The 21,867-nt window shown below is 50.4% G+C and overlaps 2 protein-coding genes across 3 annotated transcripts in view; both read left to right on the plus strand.

The window, feature by feature from the left end:
- The window catches only part of PXMP4 (peroxisomal membrane protein 4), a 772,061-nt gene that overhangs the window by 188,198 nt on the left and 561,996 nt on the right, over window positions 1–21,867 (plus strand). The window lies entirely within an intron of this gene.
- AHCY (adenosylhomocysteinase) lies at window positions 431–16,778 on the plus strand. Of its 2 annotated transcripts, none has more exons than XM_004272741.3 (10): window positions 431–587; window positions 5,968–6,158; window positions 7,311–7,386; window positions 9,057–9,206; window positions 10,296–10,408; window positions 10,882–11,089; window positions 11,181–11,268; window positions 11,369–11,486; window positions 12,291–12,485; window positions 15,887–16,778. In XM_004272741.3, exons 1-10 carry the CDS (start codon window positions 560–562, stop codon window positions 16,016–16,018), a joined length of 1,299 nt encoding a protein of 432 aa, XP_004272789.1. In that variant the 5' UTR covers window positions 431–559; the 3' UTR covers window positions 16,019–16,778. The 2 variants fall into 2 exon arrangements, with proteins under 2 accessions (XP_004272789.1, XP_049554888.1); XM_049698931.1 differs by lacking the exon at window positions 431–587 and adding an exon at window positions 3,028–3,049.

The raw sequence follows: 21,867 nt of genomic DNA on the forward strand, positions 1-21,867 counted from the left end.
ACATATGTAGTAAAAGTATAAACACGCACACAAATTTAACTAAACTCAGGATAGTGGGAGGAGGGTGGAAGGTCTAGGATGTGCTAGGAACTTGACATATTGCAACTTAGAATCTGTATGGTAGGTATCATTCTGCCCACTTTACTGAAGAAGAAACTGAGGTTCGGGGAAGTGAACTGTTTGGAATTTCAGTTTCACCCGGTTCTGACATCAGTGTTACTGGTTGAACGAATGAAAGAAAGAACAGCCTCGAGTTACTTCTCAGGCCTATCCCCATCTCCCTTCGCTGCCCAGGGCGGGAGGTGGAAGGACCGCATGGGAAAAAAACTGCGCTCAGCAGGGACCAAAGTTCACTCCGGCCCCGCCCCCGTGCGTTTGCCCCGCCCCTATGGCTCAGCTCCAGCGGGACTCATGAATATGCAAACCAGGGGAAGATATTTAAAGGCGCCGGCGCCACGCGCAGGCCCCTAACCGGCGCCGCCTGCCCCGCTCCAGTCCTCAGCCCGTGGCTCGGCACCCTTCGCTCGTATCCATCACTCCGTGCGGAAACGCCGCCGGCATGTCGGACAAGCTGCCTTACAAAGTCGGTGAGTTCCAGGACGTGCAGTCGGCCGCGTCTGCCCCGCCTCCGCTGGGGGCCTGTTGGGGCGGCTGCCGCGGAGCCGACCCGGGGTGCTCAGAAGGACCCCCTTGAATCGCCGGCACAGCGCGGTCTTGGCCGCGCGAGGCCGTCTGGGGGTTGGAGTTCTCCCGCCGCCGCGAGCGGGTCTTCGGAGGCGGCCGCGGACTATGCGTCCCGGCGTGCCCCGCGAGGCCGGTGCAGCAGCGAGGCCCGCGGAGCAGCGAACTGGCGGCGTGTTCTGCCAGAGCCTCCTGGGGCAGGCGGGCAGCGGGCACCTGGCCACGGCCTGGGACCAGTGGCACCTGCCGGGACCTAGGGGGCCTGGATCCTGCCTCCTGGGCCTGGACCGGCTCCTTGGCTACTTGGTGGTCCCGGGCAAGTGCCCACCCTCTCTGAGCCTCCTACAGGGAAGGCGAGGGCACTGGGGCCCCGAAGGGCACGTGGGGAGAGGCCTGGAGACTAAGCCTGAGGCCGGGCTAGTCCACTTACCAGGGACTTTGGGCTTGTTACTCAACCTTTTGGGGTCACCCACCTGGCCAGAAGGTACAGTCATACAGAGAATCTCGAAGAAATTTTGGAGTGGTTAGAAAAATTCTTCCTGCTGTTCTATGGATTGAAGCTGATACACTGATAGTTAACGTTTATTGGGCGTTTACTATGGAATGGGCATTGCCTTCTACGTTTATTATAGATTAATTCATTTTATTCTAATGGGTTTTTAGGGAAGGGACTATTACTTTCTCATCTTATGATGGGTTTACTGAAACCCAGGAAAAAAGGTAACTTGCCCACATTTTTACAGCTGGGAGGTGGTGGAGCAGGATATGAACCCAGGCTGTGCCCACCTTTTCACCACTGTATATAAGTGACCACATTTGGAATAACCCTAATGACCTTTCAGCAAAAACCAGTTCAGCCTGGCTAGCAATTTTTAAAGTAAATTCAAGACACCATTCAACCTGGAGAAAAGCATCATTCATGGAGCACTTGCTATGTATCTGGGGATTTACATTTGTTTACAGAATGATCTTTAGAGGTGGACTTTATCTCATGATACAAAGGAAGAAACTGAAGCCCTAACAGGAAGTGACTTGCAAAGACTGTGGAAAATAACAACCTGTCAATAGTAGTTTATCAAGTAGCAGGCCAGAGAAGGTTATTGTCCCTATTGTGTGGATGAAACTGAAGCCCAGAAAGACTAAGTCAAGGTCCAGTGGCAGAACTGGAATGGGGACATGTTACACTGTGGAGAGTTGGATGGGTTAGGGTTGAGGGCTTTGGGTTGTGTGGCAGCAGATAAGGCTGCATTTGGAAGTGGAGAAGCTTGGCTAGGTAGGGTTGGAGGAAGGACGCCTCCATCAGGGAGGGCACAGTGTGCCCGACCTTGCCCATATGGCATCTTCTTTAATCCTCAGGGCTCATAGAAGGTTAGGGATGATTATTCCCACTTTACAGATGAAGAAACTGCGGCTCAGAGAGGGTTTTGCTATTATGCCTCTTAGCTTGTCCTGGGACAGGTGTTACTGCAACCTCTGCAAGTCCTCAGCTCTCCTGGGCACCAAAACCCCCAGAGCTTAGAGTGCCAGACCCTCCTGTGCCCTTGGAGCTGAGGGACCCACGAAAACACCAGGGCTGACACAGCTGTCCTGAGGGCAGTGAAAGAGTTCTTTTTGGCTAGAGGGACAGGTGGTGGCAGAGGGGGTGAAGCTTAGGATAGGACGGGAACCATTGTCCGCTACTGCTGTGTGCCTCCCAGGAGCCTCTGGCTCTAGCCCTCCCTGGCCACCAGTCCTGCCTCTGCCATTGACTGGCTGTGGAACCTGGGGCAAACCCTTCTCTGAGCCTTTCCTCATTGGTAAATGCTGGGAGTTGGACTAGGTTCAGATTTGTTTCTTGTTTGCTAACCCTGTCTCTTGCCAGCCCCTTTCGTGGACCTTCTCTCATTCAGTCCTAACAACAGGTGTGGTTGGTAAACATTTGTGGACCCCTTCTCTGTGCCAGGCCCAGCTGGGCACTAGAGGTACAAGGGTGACTCAAGGATGAGGGTGGGACAGACATGCATACGGATAATATAGTAGTATTGTCTCCATTTTATAAGTGAGGAGATCTGCTCAATTCTCTGTCTCTGTGGCCACCACCCCAGTCCTGGTCTCCCTCCTCAAAGGTGTCCCCGGGTCTCTTGCTCCACAGATACATGCAGCAACCAAAGAGGGCTTTTCGGAAGACAAGTCTGGTCATGATACTCCCCTTAAAACTCTATAGGAATAAAGTCCTGACTCATCATCTTACTCCCTCTACTAGAGTCACCCTGGCACACTCTGTTCCTCCAGCAACAATATACCAAGTTCTTTCCTGTTTCCAGGTTTTTGTTGAGCCCCTGCTGTGTGCCAGGTACTGTATCAGGTGCTTGGGGAGGAGCCTTCCAGGGTAAGAGAGCTGCTTGGTTAAAGCCCTGAGGTGGGAATGAGTTTAGCTCACCCGGAGGTTCATGTGGTTAAGCAACTAGAGAGGGGGAGAAGAGGGTGGAGAGATGGGGGAGAAGGGTGGGCAGTCACCTGGGTAGGACCCTAAAGCCATGTGATGAGTTAGGATTTTATTCATGGTTAAGCGGAAGCCATTGGATGTTGGCTTGTTTTTTACTTGAGCAGAAGAATGGAGGTGATATATTTTAAAATTGAAAAGTTTGTTTCTCTGACTTCTGTGGGGAGAATAGTACGTGGGAGCAGGGAGACCAGTGAGGAGGTGGCTTCAGTGATCCAAGGTGATGAGATGCTGTTGAATTGCTTGTATTTGGGATGTTGAGCCAACAGTGTGCTGATGGGTTGAAAGGGGGTGCAAGGGAGAAAGAGAAATCAAGAAATCGTAAGTTTTGGGCTGGAGCAGCTGGTCGAATGGTGGTTTCATTTCCTAAAATGGGAAGATTTGGGGAGTGACAAGTTTGGGGGTGAAGGCAAGGAGTCACGAGGGCTCAAACTTGACACATAATCTAGTTGGGCATCCAAATTGAGATGCTGAATAGGCAGTTGGATTATATGAGTCTCAAGTTCAGGGGAGAAGATTGGGCTGGAGATGAATGTGTGGGAGACATTTCCATAGAAAAGGTATTTCAAGCCATAAAATGGGATGAGCTCATCTGGTAGGAGAGAAGAGGGAGATGATGAATCCCTGAGGGCTTCTAAACTTTAGAGTCTGTGACAGGAAGAGGATCCAGGAAGGTGGTAGGGAAGCCACGGAAAGACAGGCATAGAAGCCAAGCAAAGAAAGGGTTTCAGGAGAGAGTACTTAGTGCTATTCGTGCTGCAGGGAGAAACATGAACATAGGTAGTTGACCATTAGTTATGGGGATTAGGCCTTACAGAGACCTTGAGAAGAGCAGTTTTAGTGGAGTAGTGAAGTCATCAAGGAGGTAAAACAATACGGGATCAGACCCCACAGAGCAGAGACAGCTCTGTCTGTTGTAACAAAGGAATGCCTGGTCCGTAACTACATGTGAGGAGGACTAGTGGATTCCTGGAGGAAGAGTGGCATTGTTCTGAATTCTTCTCGATGAATTGTGAAGTGAGGTCATCAGTTGATGAGGAAAGGTTAGAAGTTTGGAGTGGGAAAGGTGGTAAATTTACTAAGAAGATGTAATAAGATTGCTGGAGTGTCCCTTGAGATTTGTGGTCTTAATAAATGAAACTCTTGGTGTGGTCATCATTTTCCTCCTGCTGGGCTCAATGACGTAGGTGCAGTGGAGGGCTGGGTTTAACCAGGGTGGGAGTTTTGCTGAGGAGTTCTCAGAGAACAAGAGAGTAGAAGGGACAGTGGAATCTAAATTGTGGACCATGTTGAGAACATGAAGGGTGCAGTGAGGGACAGTGATAATTGGTAGGATAAACGGATTAAAGGTTCTGACCTGACCCGTTGCAGCTTTATTGGAGTTTGGGCTCTAGACAGAGAGTTTTGGAAAGATGGGACATGGCCAGAGTCGGTTGCTTGAAATCAAGATTTCCAAGGGAGAGTATCATGGGTGATGGCCTGCCGAAGTGGGCAGGGGTGGAGTGGGTGTGTGCTGAGGCACAGTGGGAGTAGTCCCTCCCATGGGGGTTATATTGCATCTGTGAAGTTGTTTAGATGTACAGTAGGAAGCAGAGTGACTTAGTTGGTTTTATTATTTCTTACTAAATTCTCTATAGTCCTTTGCCTCCCACCCACCACCCCTTTTGGGTGATTGGCAGGATCTAAGCTCCCCTAAAGATAAAAATCACGAGGAGTTCCAGGCCCCATCCTAGACCTACTGAATTTGATTCCCCAGGGGAGACTTGTAAGCATGCCAGATGACCCTTATCAGGGAAGTTTGCAAACACTGACCTAGGGACTGACCTTGAGAATGGGCTAGTGTGGCAGGGGAGGGAGGGTGAGATTATAAGGGAGAGGAGTAGTAGTATTCATTGTACTATGCCATTTTATATAAGGGACTTGAGCATCTGAGAATTTTGGTGTCCACAGGCGTTCCCGGAACCAATCTGCTGTAGAGACCAAGGGATGACTAATAACATCGAAGCCAGAGAATGTAGATTACTGTCAAAGTCCCAATGATCATGCTAACTGAACCCCAAACTCAGCCGTTAATCCACCAGTTACAGGCAGGGTGGGCCTGGGTAGGTCTCTATGTGGAAGAACACACTTCCTGCAGGTAGGTTGGCTGCTGCTTGCTTGCAAAACAAGGGAGACCTGAACTGCACATGCCCAGTTTATTCCTCCTAAGTTTACTAGACAAGTCACTCCACTTCCCCTGGGGCAGAGAGAGGCCCAGAGTGTTAGTTACACAGATGAGTTCCCTCCATGTGGAGAGAAACATTAGGACTGGAGAAGCATTTTTATATCTTCAAGGAGATCAAGGAGCTGTGCCGAGTCCAAGGTGTTAGATTATATCATTTATGAGTGCTGAAGTCACCAAGAGTGGTGACTAGGAATGTGGAGAGCCAGGAGCTAAAATCTTTAGGGAATGAGGACGTTGGTAGGTGGCAGCAGAAAGGGTAGCAGGAGGTATATATAGGCCGATAGCTATTTTTCAAGGGGGCACTTACCTGTGTTGTAATATTCATGGTCCTGTGTGCTTCTTTGATTAAATGTGTTCTCCCACAAGGCTGTAAGTAAGCTGTGGTTACTGGCAGGGACCATGTCTTTCTTTTTTGACTGCCCTGGCTCCATAAATCCCTGTTGCGTGAGTGAGAGAGTGCAGTGACCAGATTACCCAGTCTAGTGCTTCGAGTCCGCAAGTGGAGGAGTGCTGAGTGGCGGTGCTTTGTGGTTCGTGGGATGAGGTGGCTCACGAACTCCCATCCATCCTGCCCCTACAGCTGACATCGGCCTGGCCGCCTGGGGGCGCAAGGCCCTGGACCTCGCAGAGAATGAGATGCCGGGCCTGATGCGCATGCGGGAGATGTACTCGGCCTCCAAACCACTGAAGGGCGCCCGCATTGCCGGCTGCCTGCACATGACCGTGGAGACAGCTGTCCTCATTGAGACCCTCGTTGCCCTGGGTGCTGAGGTGAGGCCGGCAGCAGCAGTTCTTGTGCAGTGGGGAACTCCAGTCTTGTGCCCCCTCAGGCCCAGCAGGGGGTCCAGCTACAGCCTTGTCACAGTGCCCCCTCACCTCCATTTGTCGTGACTGCTCTGCAGATTTTCTCTCCCTGGGAAGACGGTGTCTGACTGCCCTCAGTTCACATTCTCCTGACTGGGGAGCTCTGATAGGAAAAACTCAAGCCCGGCGTCCTACTGAGTCGTCTAAGGACTGGCTCTCCCAGGCCTTCCTGGGGTCATGTGCCTGCCCTTAGCCAATCATGGCTGCTGGAAGGATGGCGCGCTCTGATTGGTTCAGCCTGGGTTATGTGTACCAGTGATTGCAGCTCTTCCAACTTCTCTGGGGGCAAGATGTTTCCCAAAGCGGGGGGCAGGGCAGAGCAGCAAAAGTCAGCTACAGAACACACCAGGGTTCAGTCCTTGTACCTCTTCTTTCTTTTCTATACTCACGCTCTTGGCAATCTGATTTTATGGCTTTAAATGCTGTCTATATGGTGATGACTCCCAGTTTTATGTACTAGCCTGGACTTCTCCCTGGAACTCCAGACTTGTATACCCAGCAGCTGATGTATCACTTCAACTTGGAGATCTAATTGACCTCTCAGTCTCAACATGTCCAAAGGAACGCATGATTTCCTTCTCTTCTTGGAGGCTTCCCCGTGTAGGCAGATGCAGACTTCAGCCTTACAGGCCCTCTCAGTTCAGAACCTGGGGTCGTCCCTGACTCCTCTTGCTCTCTTACTCCAACAACGGACCCTGCAGCAATCCTGTCAGCTCAGCCCTCAAAGTACACGCATCATCGCTTCCACTGCTAGAGGTGCATTTCTTGTCTGAACTCTAACAACAGCTTCTGCCCTTGTCTCCTTGCTTCCGTGTGGAGCCTTTTCCCTTCCACACAGCAGAGCCATGTTTTAACATAAGTTGGGTCTTGTCAGTGCTCTGGCTCCCATCCACTCCCATCCACTGGTTGCCATTTGCAACCCAGCCTGAGGTTGCAGAACTGGCTGGATGTAGATCCCGAGCCTCTCGGCCCTAGCTCCAGGGTGTTTTCTTATCCCTGTCCAGTGACCTTGGTCTTCTGAACTGTCTGCGAGCAGCCCTGTTTTGCTGGCTCTTTCAGGTGCGGTGGTCCAGCTGCAATATCTTCTCCACCCAGGACCATGCAGCAGCTGCCATTGCCAAGGCTGGCATTCCAGGTGAGGGCAGCTTGCTGCTGGGGGATGGCTTCACTCCTGCTGATGGCTTCACTGACTTTTACTGCTACAGACTTCCCTGCGGCAGAGGAGAGGAGTCATGGCCACAGAATCCTAGCCTAGTGACCCATTGGAAAGTACTGTTTTGTCCAACTGTCATCTAAAATCCTATTGAAGGCACTTACTTGCCCAGTTCAAGTCATGTGATCAGGAAGGGTGGGATCTAATGATTGGGAACCACATGATGTTGAAGAGGGGAAATCCTCTAAAGGAATGATGTGGGTCTGTTTCCGAAAGAATCAGGGAGGGATACTGGGCATAAAAAAGTCCCAGAGGTCCATTGCGTAGTATCTGATGGTCTAGGGTGCTGGGGAAATACCAGGACCAAAGAGGAAAGACTTTCTCACAAGCTGCTGGGGAAATAGACACAAGTCTGCCTGGGCTTGAGGAGGGCAGTGGTTAGCTCTGATGATGATGAAATAGGACATTCACAGTTCCTTCTAACCAGACACAGGTGGAGAGTAAAGAGTGGGGGAGGACCTCTCCAAAGACTGACCAAGCTTGGAACAGCCTGTCCCCAACTCCTCAGCCTAGTTTGGGCTCCATGGCCCTTTTCTGGGAAAGGTTTTGTTTTTAATACCATTGTCTGCCCCAGTTTGGGGGAGGGGAAGCTGGCCCTGCTTTGGCAGGTATCCTTTGCTCACAGGAGGTTCATGGGAGCCCCACACCTGTGTCTCAGTTGTCCCATATGATGGGAGGAGCCTGGGCTGGCAGTCAGGAGCCCTGGCTTCTTTTTTTTTGGCGGCGCCATGCGGCTTGCGAGATCTTAATTCCCTGACCCTAGGGGCCCAGGGATCAAACCTGGGCCCCTAGCAGTAGAAGTGCAGAGTCCTAACCACTGGTCTGCCCTCGAATTCCCAGGAGCCCTGGGTTCTGATGCCTGCTCAGGAATGCCATGCTGAGTGATCTGGGCACATCTTAGCCCCTCTCTGGGCATCTGTAAGTGATGATGATGGTAATGGCTGCCTCACAGAGTTTCTGTGAGGAAAAATGAGACGGGGCATGAAGCAGTTAGAGTAATGTCTGGCACAGAGAAAGTGCTCCATACGTGGTAGCTGCTGTTAGTAGTTTTTGGCCAGACTTTGCCTAGGATAACCTACCACAGAGGCTGCTGGCCCATCAAGTCCTTTCAGTGCATAATGAATCTTGGATCTTGTCTCGCTTGGGTCCACCTGAGTGTGGCTTCCTGCCCCTGTGCACCTCCATCCTAGCAGTAGGCATTGTGGGTAGGAGCCCTGGTCACTGGGTTGGGGGCCCAGACAGAAGAGGTAGGAAAGGAAATAATTATTTCCAGATACCTATATATGGGGGGGGGTGTGTGTCTGTACTTGGCCTCTGTCTCATAATCCATACTATTATAGATGAGGAAACTGAGGCTCAGAGAGGTGAACTGATTTTCCCAAAGTCACACAGCTGGTGAGTGCAGAACCAGGATTTGCACTCAGATTTCTCTGGCTCCAAGTTGTGTTCTTACCATTGCTGAGTCCTCAGAGGTGCTAGAGGTAGCAGGGGATGGGAATTAGGAAGGAGATAGTATTGGCTCTATCCAGGTAGGTCCCTGGAGCAAGTGCCAGTGGGGAGGGCCAGGCCCTGATGTGCCACTCACTCTCCAGTGTACGCCTGGAAGGGTGAAACGGACGAGGAATATCTGTGGTGCATTGAGCAGACGCTGTACTTCAAGGACGGGCCCCTCAACATGATTCTGGACGATGGTGGTGACCTCACCAACCTCATCCACACCAAGTACCCACAGCTCCTGTCAGGTGAGTAGGATGGGTGGGTGGGCTGGGTGCTAGTGATTTAAACGGGGCCTGCTTGCCCGCATGAAATCAGCAGGCCTGGCAGGACTCCCAGTTCCTCGAGCAGCAGATTCTGTGGAAGATGGGAGAACAGCAGGCTCCTGTAGGTGTGCTGGGGCCTGGCTTCGGGGCTGGGTGGCTAGGGGAGGCCTGGCTGGCCCAAGGGCATGCCAAGGCCAGGGCTGAGAATAGCTGGGAAGCCGTCAGCTTTGTTAAAAGCAGGTGGGGAGGAAAGTGGGGTAGTGTAGTGAGTGCAAAGGCCCTGAGGCAGGAATGGATAGACCATTCATGAAACAGAAAGTTAGCCAGCATGGCAGCTTCCTTCACTGGGGAGAATTGCAGGTTGTGGCTGGAGCTTTAGTGAAGATCAGATGTGTAAAGACTTAATAGAATAGACTGAGAAAAGAGTTTGGCTTGATCCTGAGAGTAAAGGGAAGTAATTGGATGGTACTGAAAAGACTTCCCTGCAAATGTACATGTTAAAAATGGCTGCTGTGGGCTTCCCTGGTGGCGCAGTGGTTGCGAGTCCACCTGCCGATGCAGGGGACACGGGTTCGTGCCCTGGTCTGGGAGGATCCCACATGCTGCGAAGCGGCTGGGCCCGTGAGCCATGGCCGCTGAGCCTGCGTGTCCGGAGCCTGTGCTCCGCAACGGGAGAGGCCACAACAGTGAGAGGCCTGCGTACAGCAAAAAAAAATGGCTGCTGTGTAGAGGATGAGTTGTGGCTGGGACGGGCAAGTGACAGTGGTGGCAGGGACTAGGGCAGTGACAGTGCAAGTGATGAGTTCGGGAGTTGTTGGGAGGTAGAATCATTAGGCCTGGTGATGGTGGTGGCTCCTCCCTCATGCTGGCCTAGGTGATTAGGTGGGCTGTGGTGTCCGTTACAGAGATAGGAACCCAGAAGGAGGAGCGGCTTTAGGAGGGAAAGGTAAGGAATTTGGGTGAGTTCAGTTGTGGGCTCTCTGAGGCTCTTGGAGTTTCATCTCAGAGGCCACCCTGTCCCTTGGGCCACTCCTTCCTAGCCTGAAATTCATCCCCTCCTCTCTTGTTCAGGCATCCGAGGCATCTCCGAAGAGACCACAACGGGGGTCCACAACCTGTACAAGATGATGGCCAGCGGGATCCTGAAGGTGCCTGCCATCAATGTCAACGACTCTGTCACCAAGGTGAACCTGTGGGGCAGTGATGGCTCCAGCTGTTGGTTCCCAGAGCAGCTCAGGAGTAGGCCCTGCAGAAAGTCCCCTGGGAAGGCTGCAGGCTAGGGGCTTAGCCCTCATTTGAGGGGAGAAAGGGGTTGTAGACTTAGGGTCATGAGGCAAAGCATTAAAGGCATTAAAGAGGCAAAGAACTGTGCAGTGAGCCTCAGAGCTGGGCATCAAGAGGTTTAACGTGAAGCAGATTCTTTGACCGGACAATCTCTCGTAGTTGATCCGCAGGAAGCCTTCTGGACTGGCAGAGAAAGGCCAGGGAGAAAGTCGTGGGACTGAGCCGGGCAAGGGGCACATGAGCACATTAGCGGGTGGGGAGAGGTCCCAGGAGGTGATCAGCCCAAGGCCCACCAGGCTGAGATGTTGAGAGCGGGTCTGAGGCCCCAGGGCCTCGCCTGCCCCCGTAGCCGCCTTGCCCCCTCTCCTTTCAGAGCAAGTTTGACAACCTCTATGGCTGCCGGGAGTCCCTCATAGATGGCATCAAGCGGGCCACGGACGTGATGATTGCGGGCAAGGTGGCGGTGGTAGCGGGCTATGGCGACGTGGGCAAGGGCTGTGCCCAGGCCCTCAGGGGCTTCGGGGCCCGTGTCATCATCACGGAGATCGACCCCATCAATGCGCTTCAGGCTGCCATGGAGGGTATGATAGGGTGAAGGTTGGTTGTCAGCCACTGGGGCCAGAGCGGGGGCAAGGCCACCCTGGATGACGCACAGACACTGTCTCTACACAGGCTATGAGGTGACCATCATGGATGAGGCCTGTCAGGAGGGCAACATCTTTGTCACCACCACGGGCTGTATTGACATCATCCTCGGCCGGTAGGCGCCAGGCGGGGGGTCCCAGGGAGTGAAGGAGGGGGCAGGCTTGCGGCTGCTTTTGGTCCCTGACAGTCTGTCACAGGCTGGGGCTCCTCCACAGGCACTTTGAACAGATGAAAGATGACGCCATTGTGTGTAACATCGGACACTTTGACGTGGAGATTGACGTCAAGTGGCTGAACGAGAACGCTGTGGAGAAGGTGAACATCAAGCCCCAGGTGAGAAGCCCCAGCCCTGCCAGCAGGCTTGGTGGATGGAGCACCGAGGGGGGCGTGCTCGTGGGCTGGCCGTCCAGGAAGTCAGGTGATGAGGCTCTGGCAACCTGGGCAGTGGGATGGGTGGAAGAGGGACTGGTTTCAGGGCTGCTTAAACTGGAATCTTGGAGTGAGGCCAAGGCATCCCCATTTTTAAAGGTCCCAAGATGGTTCTGAAGTGCAGCCAAGGTTGAGTACCACTGCATTCAACTTGTTACTAGGCATGGTGATTGAGAACGTGGGATCTGTCCTCAGACTGTCCAGGCTCATGTTGCAGCCACTTTGTAATGTGTGGCTCTGGACAAAGAACTTAACCCTTTAAACTTCAGTTCCTTTATCTGTGGAATGGGGATAATAGCAGTACTTAATTTACAGGGTTGTTAGTAGGATTAAATGTGATAATTTTATATATATATTGTATATATATGTATATATGGTTATATGTATGTTCTTAGCCCAGGGCATGTGCCAATAATAATAACATTAGCTAATACGTAGTACTTAAACTAAGTGCCTTGTACATGTCAGCTCTTTAAATTCTCACAGCAGACCTATGAGGTCTGCCGCTCAGGGTTGCATAACAAATACTGGCTCTTATTAATTGTGTGTGCCAGGCCCTGTGCTGGAGGTTGTTCTGGGGCAGTCCAGGCCCTTTGTGGGCCCTGCTGGAGGTCGGGAGGCCTGCTGGACAGGAGGGTAGGATGAGGATAGGGGTGGACACTGGGAGCTGTGCCCACCAGCCCTTACCGCTGTGCTGCCCACTTGTAGGTGGACCGCTACTTGTTGAAGAATGGGCGCCGCATCATCATTCTGGCTGAGGGCCGGCTGGTCAACCTGGGCTGCGCCATGGGCCACCCCAGCTTCGTGATGAGCAACTCCTTCACCAACCAGGTGCTGGCGCAGATTGAGCTGTGGACCCACCCAGACAAGTATCCCGTTGGGGTCCACTTCCTGCCCAAGAAGGTGGGTTCCTACCTCCACCCCTGGCCAAGGGTCATGTGTCCAGCCCTGGGCTCTCCATGCAGGCCTTGAAGATCTTCATAGTGTCCTCCGCAGGGCAGAAATCATTCTCTCCATTTAACAGAGGAGGAAATTGGGGCCCAAAGCAGGGAATAACTCCCAGGGTGGCAGGGCTGGGTGGTGAGAGGAGCATGGGCTTTGGAGTGAGACACACCCAGGTTTGCATCTCACCCTTACCACTTAGAGGCTGTGTAACTGTGCCTCCATTTCCTTATCTGTAAAACGAAGGTGATGGTACCTCCTTAAGGATTGTGAGGATTTCCTTAGATCACAGGTCACAAACCCACATGCCCACAGGGATTGGGCAGGCAAATGGGCTGGGTGGGAACTGACCAAAGAGCACGTGCCCCAGTTGAAGAGGTTGGCTGCCTGTGAGCAACCTGGACCCACTGGACCAGGGCTCCTGACGTTTCAAAGGAAGCTAGATATGAGTATATTTATGTGAAATATTCAGCTTTTAAATATAACCAGGTTGTTTAACTTGGACGTGTTTGTAAGCCGAATGCAGCCTCCAGGCTGCGTGATTGTGGCCTTGGAATGGGATGATGCCACTAACACACTGAGCATGGCACCTGACGTGTTGTGAGTGTGTGGTCAGATTAACCATGACAATGAGGTCGTCTGACGTCAAATCCAGTGCTTGTCCTAACACCCCCTGCCTCCGCCCTCTCCCACAGATCAGAACACTGTGTTTTAGTCCTGGCTTTTTTTTTGCCAGTGTCATGGGTGAACTTGGCTTTGCTACTTTGCCTGACTGGGCCTCAGTTTCCCTCTCAGCTAAATGGTAAGAGTAGCTCTTGCTTCCAGCCCTTGGCTGCTGGAGAGGCTGCGGTGGAGTCTTCATACCACTCCTCCCACCCTTTGAAAAGCTGGTCTGCCAACTGATGAGAAGCAGGAAGAGGCTGGGTTGTCTGCCCCCGAGCCAGCCAACTCCTTTCCCCCTAGTCTTCCTCAGGCACTGTCTTGCCTGACCAGGGGTTTTACCTGTAAGGGCCTCAAGGGGCTGTCCTGTCCTGGGCAGCCTGCCAGGTCCCCATGCTGGTTGTGCGGTTAAAAAAATCTCATTCGACCCCTCATCTGATCTCAGTTGGAGGAAATACGACTGTGAATATAGTGAGAGATTGGGCAGGCCTTTAAAATGAGGCTGGGGTTGGAAGTGAGAAGGCAAAGAGCTCACCTCCTACCCCAGCACCTGGCCCCATCCCGTCTTCTTCCTTCATCACTGCCAAGATACGGGTTGGGGACAGGCTTCACATCTCACATGCGAGATGTGGGAGAGGGATTACGTACCTTGGTTAACAATGACAGAGACAGCAGCCACCATTTCTTAAGGTACTTGCACCAAGCGCTCTTGAATATCACTGATCTCTGTACCAGCTCTGAGAGACCCAGCCTACAGAAGAAGAAACTAAGCTTCAGAGGGTGACTTGCCTCCACAGCTGCAAAGTATTGGGCCAAGAGTATGTCCCACCCCTGCCTGTCCAAGTTGTTAACCGTTATGTCCTCCCCAGCAGGGAGAAGGAAGGGTGTTCTCGGCTAGGCCAGGCCAAGAGAAGGGAGAATTCATTGTGTCCTCTGGGCACTGGAGACCTTCATTTTGCCTCCAGAGTTGACGTGGACTTAGGACTTAGGGCTGGGCTCTGCTCCTGCCTTTGCCTGCCTCTCCCCAGTTTCTTCATTTGTTAAATAGAAGAATAAACCCTGGCCTCCTTCTTAAGGGTGTTTTTGAGCCTCTAATGAGACCGTGAGTGTGAAACCATTTGGGAATGTAAAGCTATCTGGGCTGGGCTGTGGTTAAAGGCTATTGTGCCATTATAGGATGGGACTTGGGGGTAGAAAGAGGCCCCACCCGGAGCTGGATGCTGAGAAAGTGAGAGCCCCGCTTAAGGTTGATCCTTCTCTAAGTACAGCCACTTGCCCTTCTTCTCAGGCCCACTTTATGCATTTCAGCACTGGTCAGACTTAGAAATAGGCCTTATCTAACCCCAGCCTCTGTCCTCCTTGGTTTCTGTTCTGTCTCTTCAAAGCTGCCTTGGAGACGATAACTTGAGACAAGTTATGGGACTTTGGAGCCAGGTGGACCCTGGATTCAAATCCTAGCTCTGTCATTAACTAGCTTTGTGACCTTGGGCAAGTCATTGCACCTTTCTGAGCCTTGATTTCCACATTTGTGAAAGGAGATGGCAATTTTTTAATTAGTCAGGATCCTTTCGGTGGCGAGTGGTAGATAGAAACCCTGTTCAAGCTGGTGTATTAGTTATCTGTTAACCGTATAGCAGTTTAAATACAAAACTTACTGGCTTAAAACAATAAACATTTATTATTTCAGTTTCTGTGGGTTGAGAGTTTGAGAGCAGCTTAATTCATGAGGTTGTAGTCGAGATGTCAGCCGGGGCTGCAGTCATCTGAAGGCTTGACAGGAGCTGGAAGATCCGCTTCACATCACTGTTGGCAGGTGGTTCCTTGCCACATGAGTATCTCCATAGGGCTGCTTAAGTTTCCTCATGAGATGGCAGCTGGCCTCCCCCAGATTCAGGGGGAGAGCAAAGGAGGAAGCTGAAGTGCCTTTTAGGACCCAGTCTCCAAGTCACACACCATCACTTCTGCTTTATTCTATTCATTAGAATTGAGTCACTCAAGGGGTGAGGAATTAGGCTCCACCTCTTTTTTTTTTTTTTTTAGGCTCCACCTCTTGAAGGAAGGAGTTTTATGAATTTATAGACAAAGATTTTAAGGACATATTTTGGAAGGCAGCTATGCTCACCACTATACCACCAGTGCTAAGGATGTATTTTGAAACAAACACAACCAGTGTAATCTAAAAAGGAACTCTATTGGTTCTGTAATGGAGGCGTCTAAGATTCAGACACTGGATCCAGGGATCAGTGGCATCAGAGCTCTTTCTCTGTCTCTTGGCTCTTTTTTCCCCCTACATTCACTTCATTTGTCAAATAGACTTGCCCCTGGTGAGCAGAGACTGATAGCCTCCCTGTTTAGGAATCCTGAAAGCCCCTGTCATGAAAATATGTCCTGTCCATAGATAAATTCCAGAGAAGCATTTTGGTTAGCTGCTTAGGTTGGTGGAGGGTAAGGAAGGAGATGTAATTGATTGTCCCATTAGGGCTGCTTGGAGGGGAGGATGTAGCTTGGTTCCCCCTTGAAGAAGGGGAGCTGAGTAGCCAAAAGCCACACTGGAGGCTGGCTGTGAGGATAGGATGAAGTAATATGCTTAACACTCCGCAGATGTCACAACAGAACAGTTCCTGCCTCTTTTGGCAGCTAGATGCAGGTAAGGGATCCCAGAGCATGGCACTGATTCCAGCTTTTTCTGTGTTTCTCCCCAGCTGGATGAAGCAGTCGCTGAAGCCCACCTGGGCAAGCTGAATGTGAAGCTGACCAAGCTGACTGAGAAGCAGGCCCAGTACTTGGGCATGTCCTGCGATGGCCCCTTCAAACCTGATCACTACCGCTATTGAGAACCAGGCCCGCCCTTTGCCTTCCAGCTGCTGTCCTTGCCTGGGTCCCACCTCTCCTCCCCAAGAGCAAATGGCACCACCTTTGAGATTGGTTTGATAATGTTCCCCATCAACTCCCTGGGGCTAGTCACTCAGTCTTTGGCCTCTGCTGCATCCCTCATACTGTTCCAAGTGTGGCAGGGGGAATTGAGAAGTCCCTCCTCAAGCCCTGGTCATGATCGAGGTACACGGGAGTTACCCACAGGGAGCCATGAGCTCAGGGGTTCTGGAACTGCTCACTCAGTCAGTCCTTCCTTAGGCTGGAAGTTGGCAGTGGTGTTCACAAAGCCCATGCACTTTACCATCCAGGCCCTCACTTGGCCTATGGACTTTTTATACCCATGTTCTTGGTTTATAGGTTCATTGGTTCCTCAGCCGATGACAGATGAGAAGGAGCTCTGTCAAAGGGTGTGGAGGAACTGTTGGAATTTGAATGCTCCTGAGAGCCCGGCTTAGTGCTTGGCATTCTCTTAAACCTCAGAACGATGAGGTTGGTACTTTTAGTCCCTATTTTAGAGGGGTTGGAATATATTGTTAAGGGATAGCCAAGAAAGGACGAGAGAAGTGACAGCCAGAGGTTGAGAGGGGCCAGAGAAACGTAAAAGTGCATTGTAACTTGATGTTCTCTTCACAACTCTGGGTCAAAAAGAGATTAATTTGGTTTATAATGTTAAAAGAGAGCAAGAAGGTGGGTTAATAAAAATTTTGGTGCCTAAAAGAATTTTGAGCCTTTATTTTATAGATAATCCACTGCCAACAATGTAGGGTGTAAGCCAAGGGGTAATAGTCTGATGTGCTGTAATAGTCTGCTGTGTTGCAGTGTGGGGTGACGGGCTGCAGGCACACCCTTGGGCTTGGAAGACTGTATAAAATGAAGAGAGAACTCTTGTGTCTTCAGGTGTGTCTTTTGTAAACAGCCTGTTTTTTACCCAACCTAAGTGTCATTTAATAAGTGAGATTAACCTATTTATATTTATTGTAATCTCTGTTTGTATTTATTTCCTCTACCTTATTTTTTTCTGTTCCAATTTATAATATTGTTTTCTCCCCATTTCCACTTGGGCTTGATCCATTGCTCCTGGGGGGACTGTTGTTTATTGAGCACCTCCTGAGTGCTAGGTGCTTTGTAGTTTCATTATTTTCGCAACAAGCTTAGTAATACTATTATCCTAATCTTATGGATGAGAATGGAGACTTACAGAAGTTAAGCGTCTTTCCTAAAGTCCACAGTTACAACTGGCCTCATCATGATTCAAATCACAGGAAGGTGGGTGGGAAATGGGGTGCTCTATTTGCCTAAATTGTCATTTACTGAACCCCTGTTCTGGTCTTGGAAGTCAGAGAAAAACAAGAACCTGCCTGGGAAGGGTAACTAGGGACTATTCTAAGGGTCCTCCACTCATGGAAGGCCTGATGGGGATGCTGGGATGTTTGAGACCTAACCCCAGCCTGCTGGGAATCTCAAGCTAGAAGGAGAAGGCAGGCATACAAACAGATTTGCCATCTCTTGGCACTTCCCTTTCTCTGCTCAGCTTTAGAGTTCAGTGCCTGGCAGCACTGAAAGGCAGGAGGGAAAAGGTGATGCTTGAATTGGATTTTGTTGTTTTGTTTTTTAATATTTTATTATTTTCTTTTTATGTTTTTGGCTGCGTCAGGTCTTACTTGCAGCATTTGGGATCTTTCATTGCAGCACGTGGGCTTCTCTCCAGTTGTAGTACGCAGGTTTTCTCTATCTAGCTGTGGTGCATCCAGAGTGCATGGGCTCTGGGGTTTGCAGCATGCGGGCTCTCTAGTTGAGGCACACAAGCTCAGTAGTTGCGGCGCGTGGGCTTAGTTGCCCCGTGGCATGTGGGATCTTAGTTTCCCGATCAGGGATTGAACCTGCATCCCCTGCATTGGAAGGCGGATTCTTTACCACTGGACCACAAGGGAAGTCCCTTGAAATGGATTTTGAAAGAACTAAAGATTTTTAATAGGAATTGAAGGCAAGAGCATTTTGGGCAGCAGAACAACTTAAGCAGGAGTGAGTTAGGGGGCAGGGAGCTTAATATAGGGGGAGCTATGAGGTAGAGGGCTAGAAAGGTGGCCTGGGAGACAGGAAAGCAAAAGCCCTTGAACACTAGGATGAGACCTTAGTTTTAATCCTTGAGCTGCACAGATCCCTGAAACAACCCTACTTGACTGAACATTCATACTTGTGGCTTGTTTTTGTATTCTCAGCCTCTGGCTATTACCTGGTATTAATTAGCGGAGAGATTCAGAGAGGCCAAATGGCCTGACCTAAGATCACACGGTAAGTGGTGCTGCCTGGACCCCACCTCAGGTTGGTCTGAGTCCTGGGCCAGGCACTTGTGTGAGACAAATGGCGAGTGTTTAAGTGAAGGTTGCCCTACTCAAGGCATGACGTTTTGACAGAAGGTAGTGGGTTGCCGATGGGGCTCTCTTTAGTATTTCTTCCTCCAGAGCTGAGTGAGAGTTGAGTACACAGGAGAACATGAGGAGATGGAGATTGAGGCCAATCCTGCCTCTCAGATCAGCTTTCCCAACCATGAGTCCACAGCATCATGCTTGGCATGCCCTTGGCTGTATCTGGCATTGAAACTCCACTTCTTCTACTATTTGAGTGCAAATGCATCTGAGTGACAGAAAGAAGGGCTTGTTTAGTCTAACTTTTAAAAGCATATGGTGTCAAGCAAAACCCTTGTCGATGGCCTGCGGTCTGATGGGCGTGAAAGGCTGAAAACTAGAGGCTCAATAGACCCTCCCCGTGCTTTCTCGGGCTTGGATGCTCATCAACGTGTCCTGCCCAGTTAATTCTCAGCCTTTTTTTCTCCATGCATATAGTTGACGTTGCATTAGGTTACATGAGTGTATGCTATGACTCTGCTGTAAATAATTTTAAAACTTTGGCACTTCAACTATTATTGCCAACAAACGACACAGGAACCACCTCTCAACCAATCATGACACCAATGGTCAAAACAGACCGAGATCCACTGCTGCCCACTGCCATTTCTTTTACAGCTAATTGTGTACCAGCCATTGCTCTAAGTAAGCACTTACTTATTCCTCCTGATAACCTTGTAGAGACTTGAATTCCCGTTGTACAGTTCAGAAAACAGGCTTTGAGAGAGTGAGCTGGCTTTTGTACCCAGTAGGACTCTGAGACCAGAATCCCAGCTCTTCTCAGTAGAAAAGGGGGAGACTGCTGTTCATCTGAGCCGGAGAGGTTAAACGCCTTATCCTTCATGGCAGCCACGCTCCCTTCCCTCAAATCTGTCTGCTCCCAGACTCAAGAAATACCTGTCCAGATGTCCCCTCTGTGAGATCCAATGTAGTCCCCCACATCCAGTCCCCTAGGGGTTCTGGTTTCTGTTATCCTGGCCTTTTCATTTCCTCTTTGGAGGTGTCCTGCCAGTTCTCAGAACCTTTCATTTTAAAAAAAAACACCCTCTCCTTTCACATCTGGTCTCAGCCTTACCTCTGATCTCAGATCTGCTAATCTGTCACGCGTTTGACACTGACCAGGTATCCACAATGAAAACTGATGTGTCTACTGTTCCCCCCAACTCCACTCCTGATGCCTGGGCCTCATGGGGAAAGAAGGAATTGGCCAAGGGTCCTATAGTATCTGGTCTAACTGGATTTTTTTTTTTCCAGGAAAGTGAGAAGGGAGGTTAAGACCTGGGGGATTTTGTGGAACAGTGGACTGGGCTTTGAAGGGAGGAGACCTGGGTCTGCTGTTGACTCACCATGTGACTTTGGGCAAGGACAGAAGTACCTACCTCAGATGGTTGTTTTGAGGGTCGGTGATATAGCATGTATATAAAGAGTTTTGGGGGCTTTTTTAAACATCTTTATTGGAGTATAATTGCTTTACAATGGTGTGTTAGTTTCTGCTTTATAACAAAGTGAATCAGCTATATGTATACTTATATCCCCATATCTCTTTCCTCTTGCGCCTCCCTTCCTCCCACCCTCCCTATCCCACCCCTCTAGGTGGTCACAAAGCACGAGCTTATCTCCCTGTGCTATGCGGCTGCTTCCCAGTAGCTATTTTACATTTGGTAGTGTGTATAAGTGCATGCCACTCTCTCACTTTGTCCCTGCTTACCCTTCCCCCTCCCCGTGTCCTCAAGTCCATACTCTAGTAGGTCTGCGTCTTTATTCCCGTCTTTTCTTCAAGAACCTTGAAGAAAAGTTTCTTTATGACCTTTTTTTTTTAAATTCCATATATATGTGTTAGCATATGGTATTTGTTTGTCTCTTTCTGACTTACTTCACTCTGTATGACAGACTCTAGGTCCATCCACCTCACTACAAATGACTCAATTTCATTTCTTTTTATGGCTGAGTAATATTCCATTGTATATATGTGCCACATCTTCCTTACCTATTCATCTGTCGATGGACACTTAGGTTGCTTCCATGTCCTGGCTATTGTAAATATATAAACAGTTTTTTTTTTTTTTTTTTTTTTTTGCGGTACGCGGGCCTCTCACTGTTGTGGCCTCTCCCGTTGCGGAGCTCAGGCTCCGGATGCGCAGGCTCAGCGGCCATGGCTCACAGGCCCAGCCGCTCCGCGGCATGTGGGATCTTCCCAGACCGGGGCACGAACCCGTGTCCCCTGCATCGGCAGGTGGACTCTCAACCGCTGCGCCACCAGGGAAGCCCTATAAAGAGTTTTATGTCAAGTTTTCAGGGCTGTGTCAGGCACCACTGGGTGGGAAGGAGCTGTTTGGAAGGCAGGAAATTTAGGATATTTAGAATATTAAACAGTACTTTAGAAAAATCTTAGGATCTTAGAACTTGAAGGAACTTAGAGCATCTATAGAGCCAAATCCAGCATCTGTATATGGAGAAATGCGGGCCCAGAGAGTTTAAGTGATGTCCAAAGTCACCCTGCAGATCTAGGTGTCCTGCTTGCCTCTAGGCAAGAGCTCTTTCCTGCATACCAAGGCCCTCTGCCCACCTCCACGTGACAGGTTATGGTGGGAGGGCCTTGCTAGGCTAGATGTGCTGGAATCCCTTTTCAAGTCTTGTTGGAGACAAGTAATGAGGAGCTTGGAGGGCTTGAGGGCCTGCTTATGTCAGGAGAACTACAAGAGGCAGCAGGCAGGGGTCGGCTCTGCTTTGGGGAGCTGAGGTTTCAGGAAACTTCAGGAATCCAGATTCTTATCCCTGAGACCCACTCAGGACTACCCCAGAGGACAAGGCTAGGAAATCTGCTTGAAGTGATGGAGGCAGCCAGGGGTGCTTATGTGATCAGGCCTTGTCAATCAGCTTCAGTAAGTTCCTCATGGATACACTCTCCAAACTGGCTCAAGGATAGGCACATAGCTCACATAGTTGGTCCAGATTCAACCCCAGGATTTCAGGATTTTTACTAGAAATCTGGTGTGGTGCAATACAGAGAACTGTCCAACAGTGATCCCAGGAGCTTACCCTGGGCTGCCTGCACCCAGTGCAGGCTGCGCTTGGAGCCAGATTCCCTCAGGTCTGCTGGCTTCCTCTCCCTGGCTGGAGGAGTTACAACCTCCGAGGGGTCCCAAAAGACCCCAGGTGCTGGGCAGTGGGCTTTTCCTGACAACTCCATAAATAGTTGGTACCTACATTCACACTGCTAAGTACCCTGATAGTCTGATTGCCCCCACTCACAGTTCTCATACTTGCCTTATTACAAGGGAGAGAAACAGAAGTAGCTGGGAACGTACACCCACAGTATGTCCAACAGAATGCCCTGCCTCAGCATGTCTCTTTGTGGGGAACTTGCTGGCTCTTCTAACTGCTGGCTTGTACAGATCCCCACT

This window comes from Orcinus orca, chromosome 16, assembly GCF_937001465.1.
Source record: "Orcinus orca chromosome 16, mOrcOrc1.1, whole genome shotgun sequence".
Lineage (NCBI taxonomy): Eukaryota > Metazoa > Chordata > Mammalia > Artiodactyla > Delphinidae > Orcinus > Orcinus orca.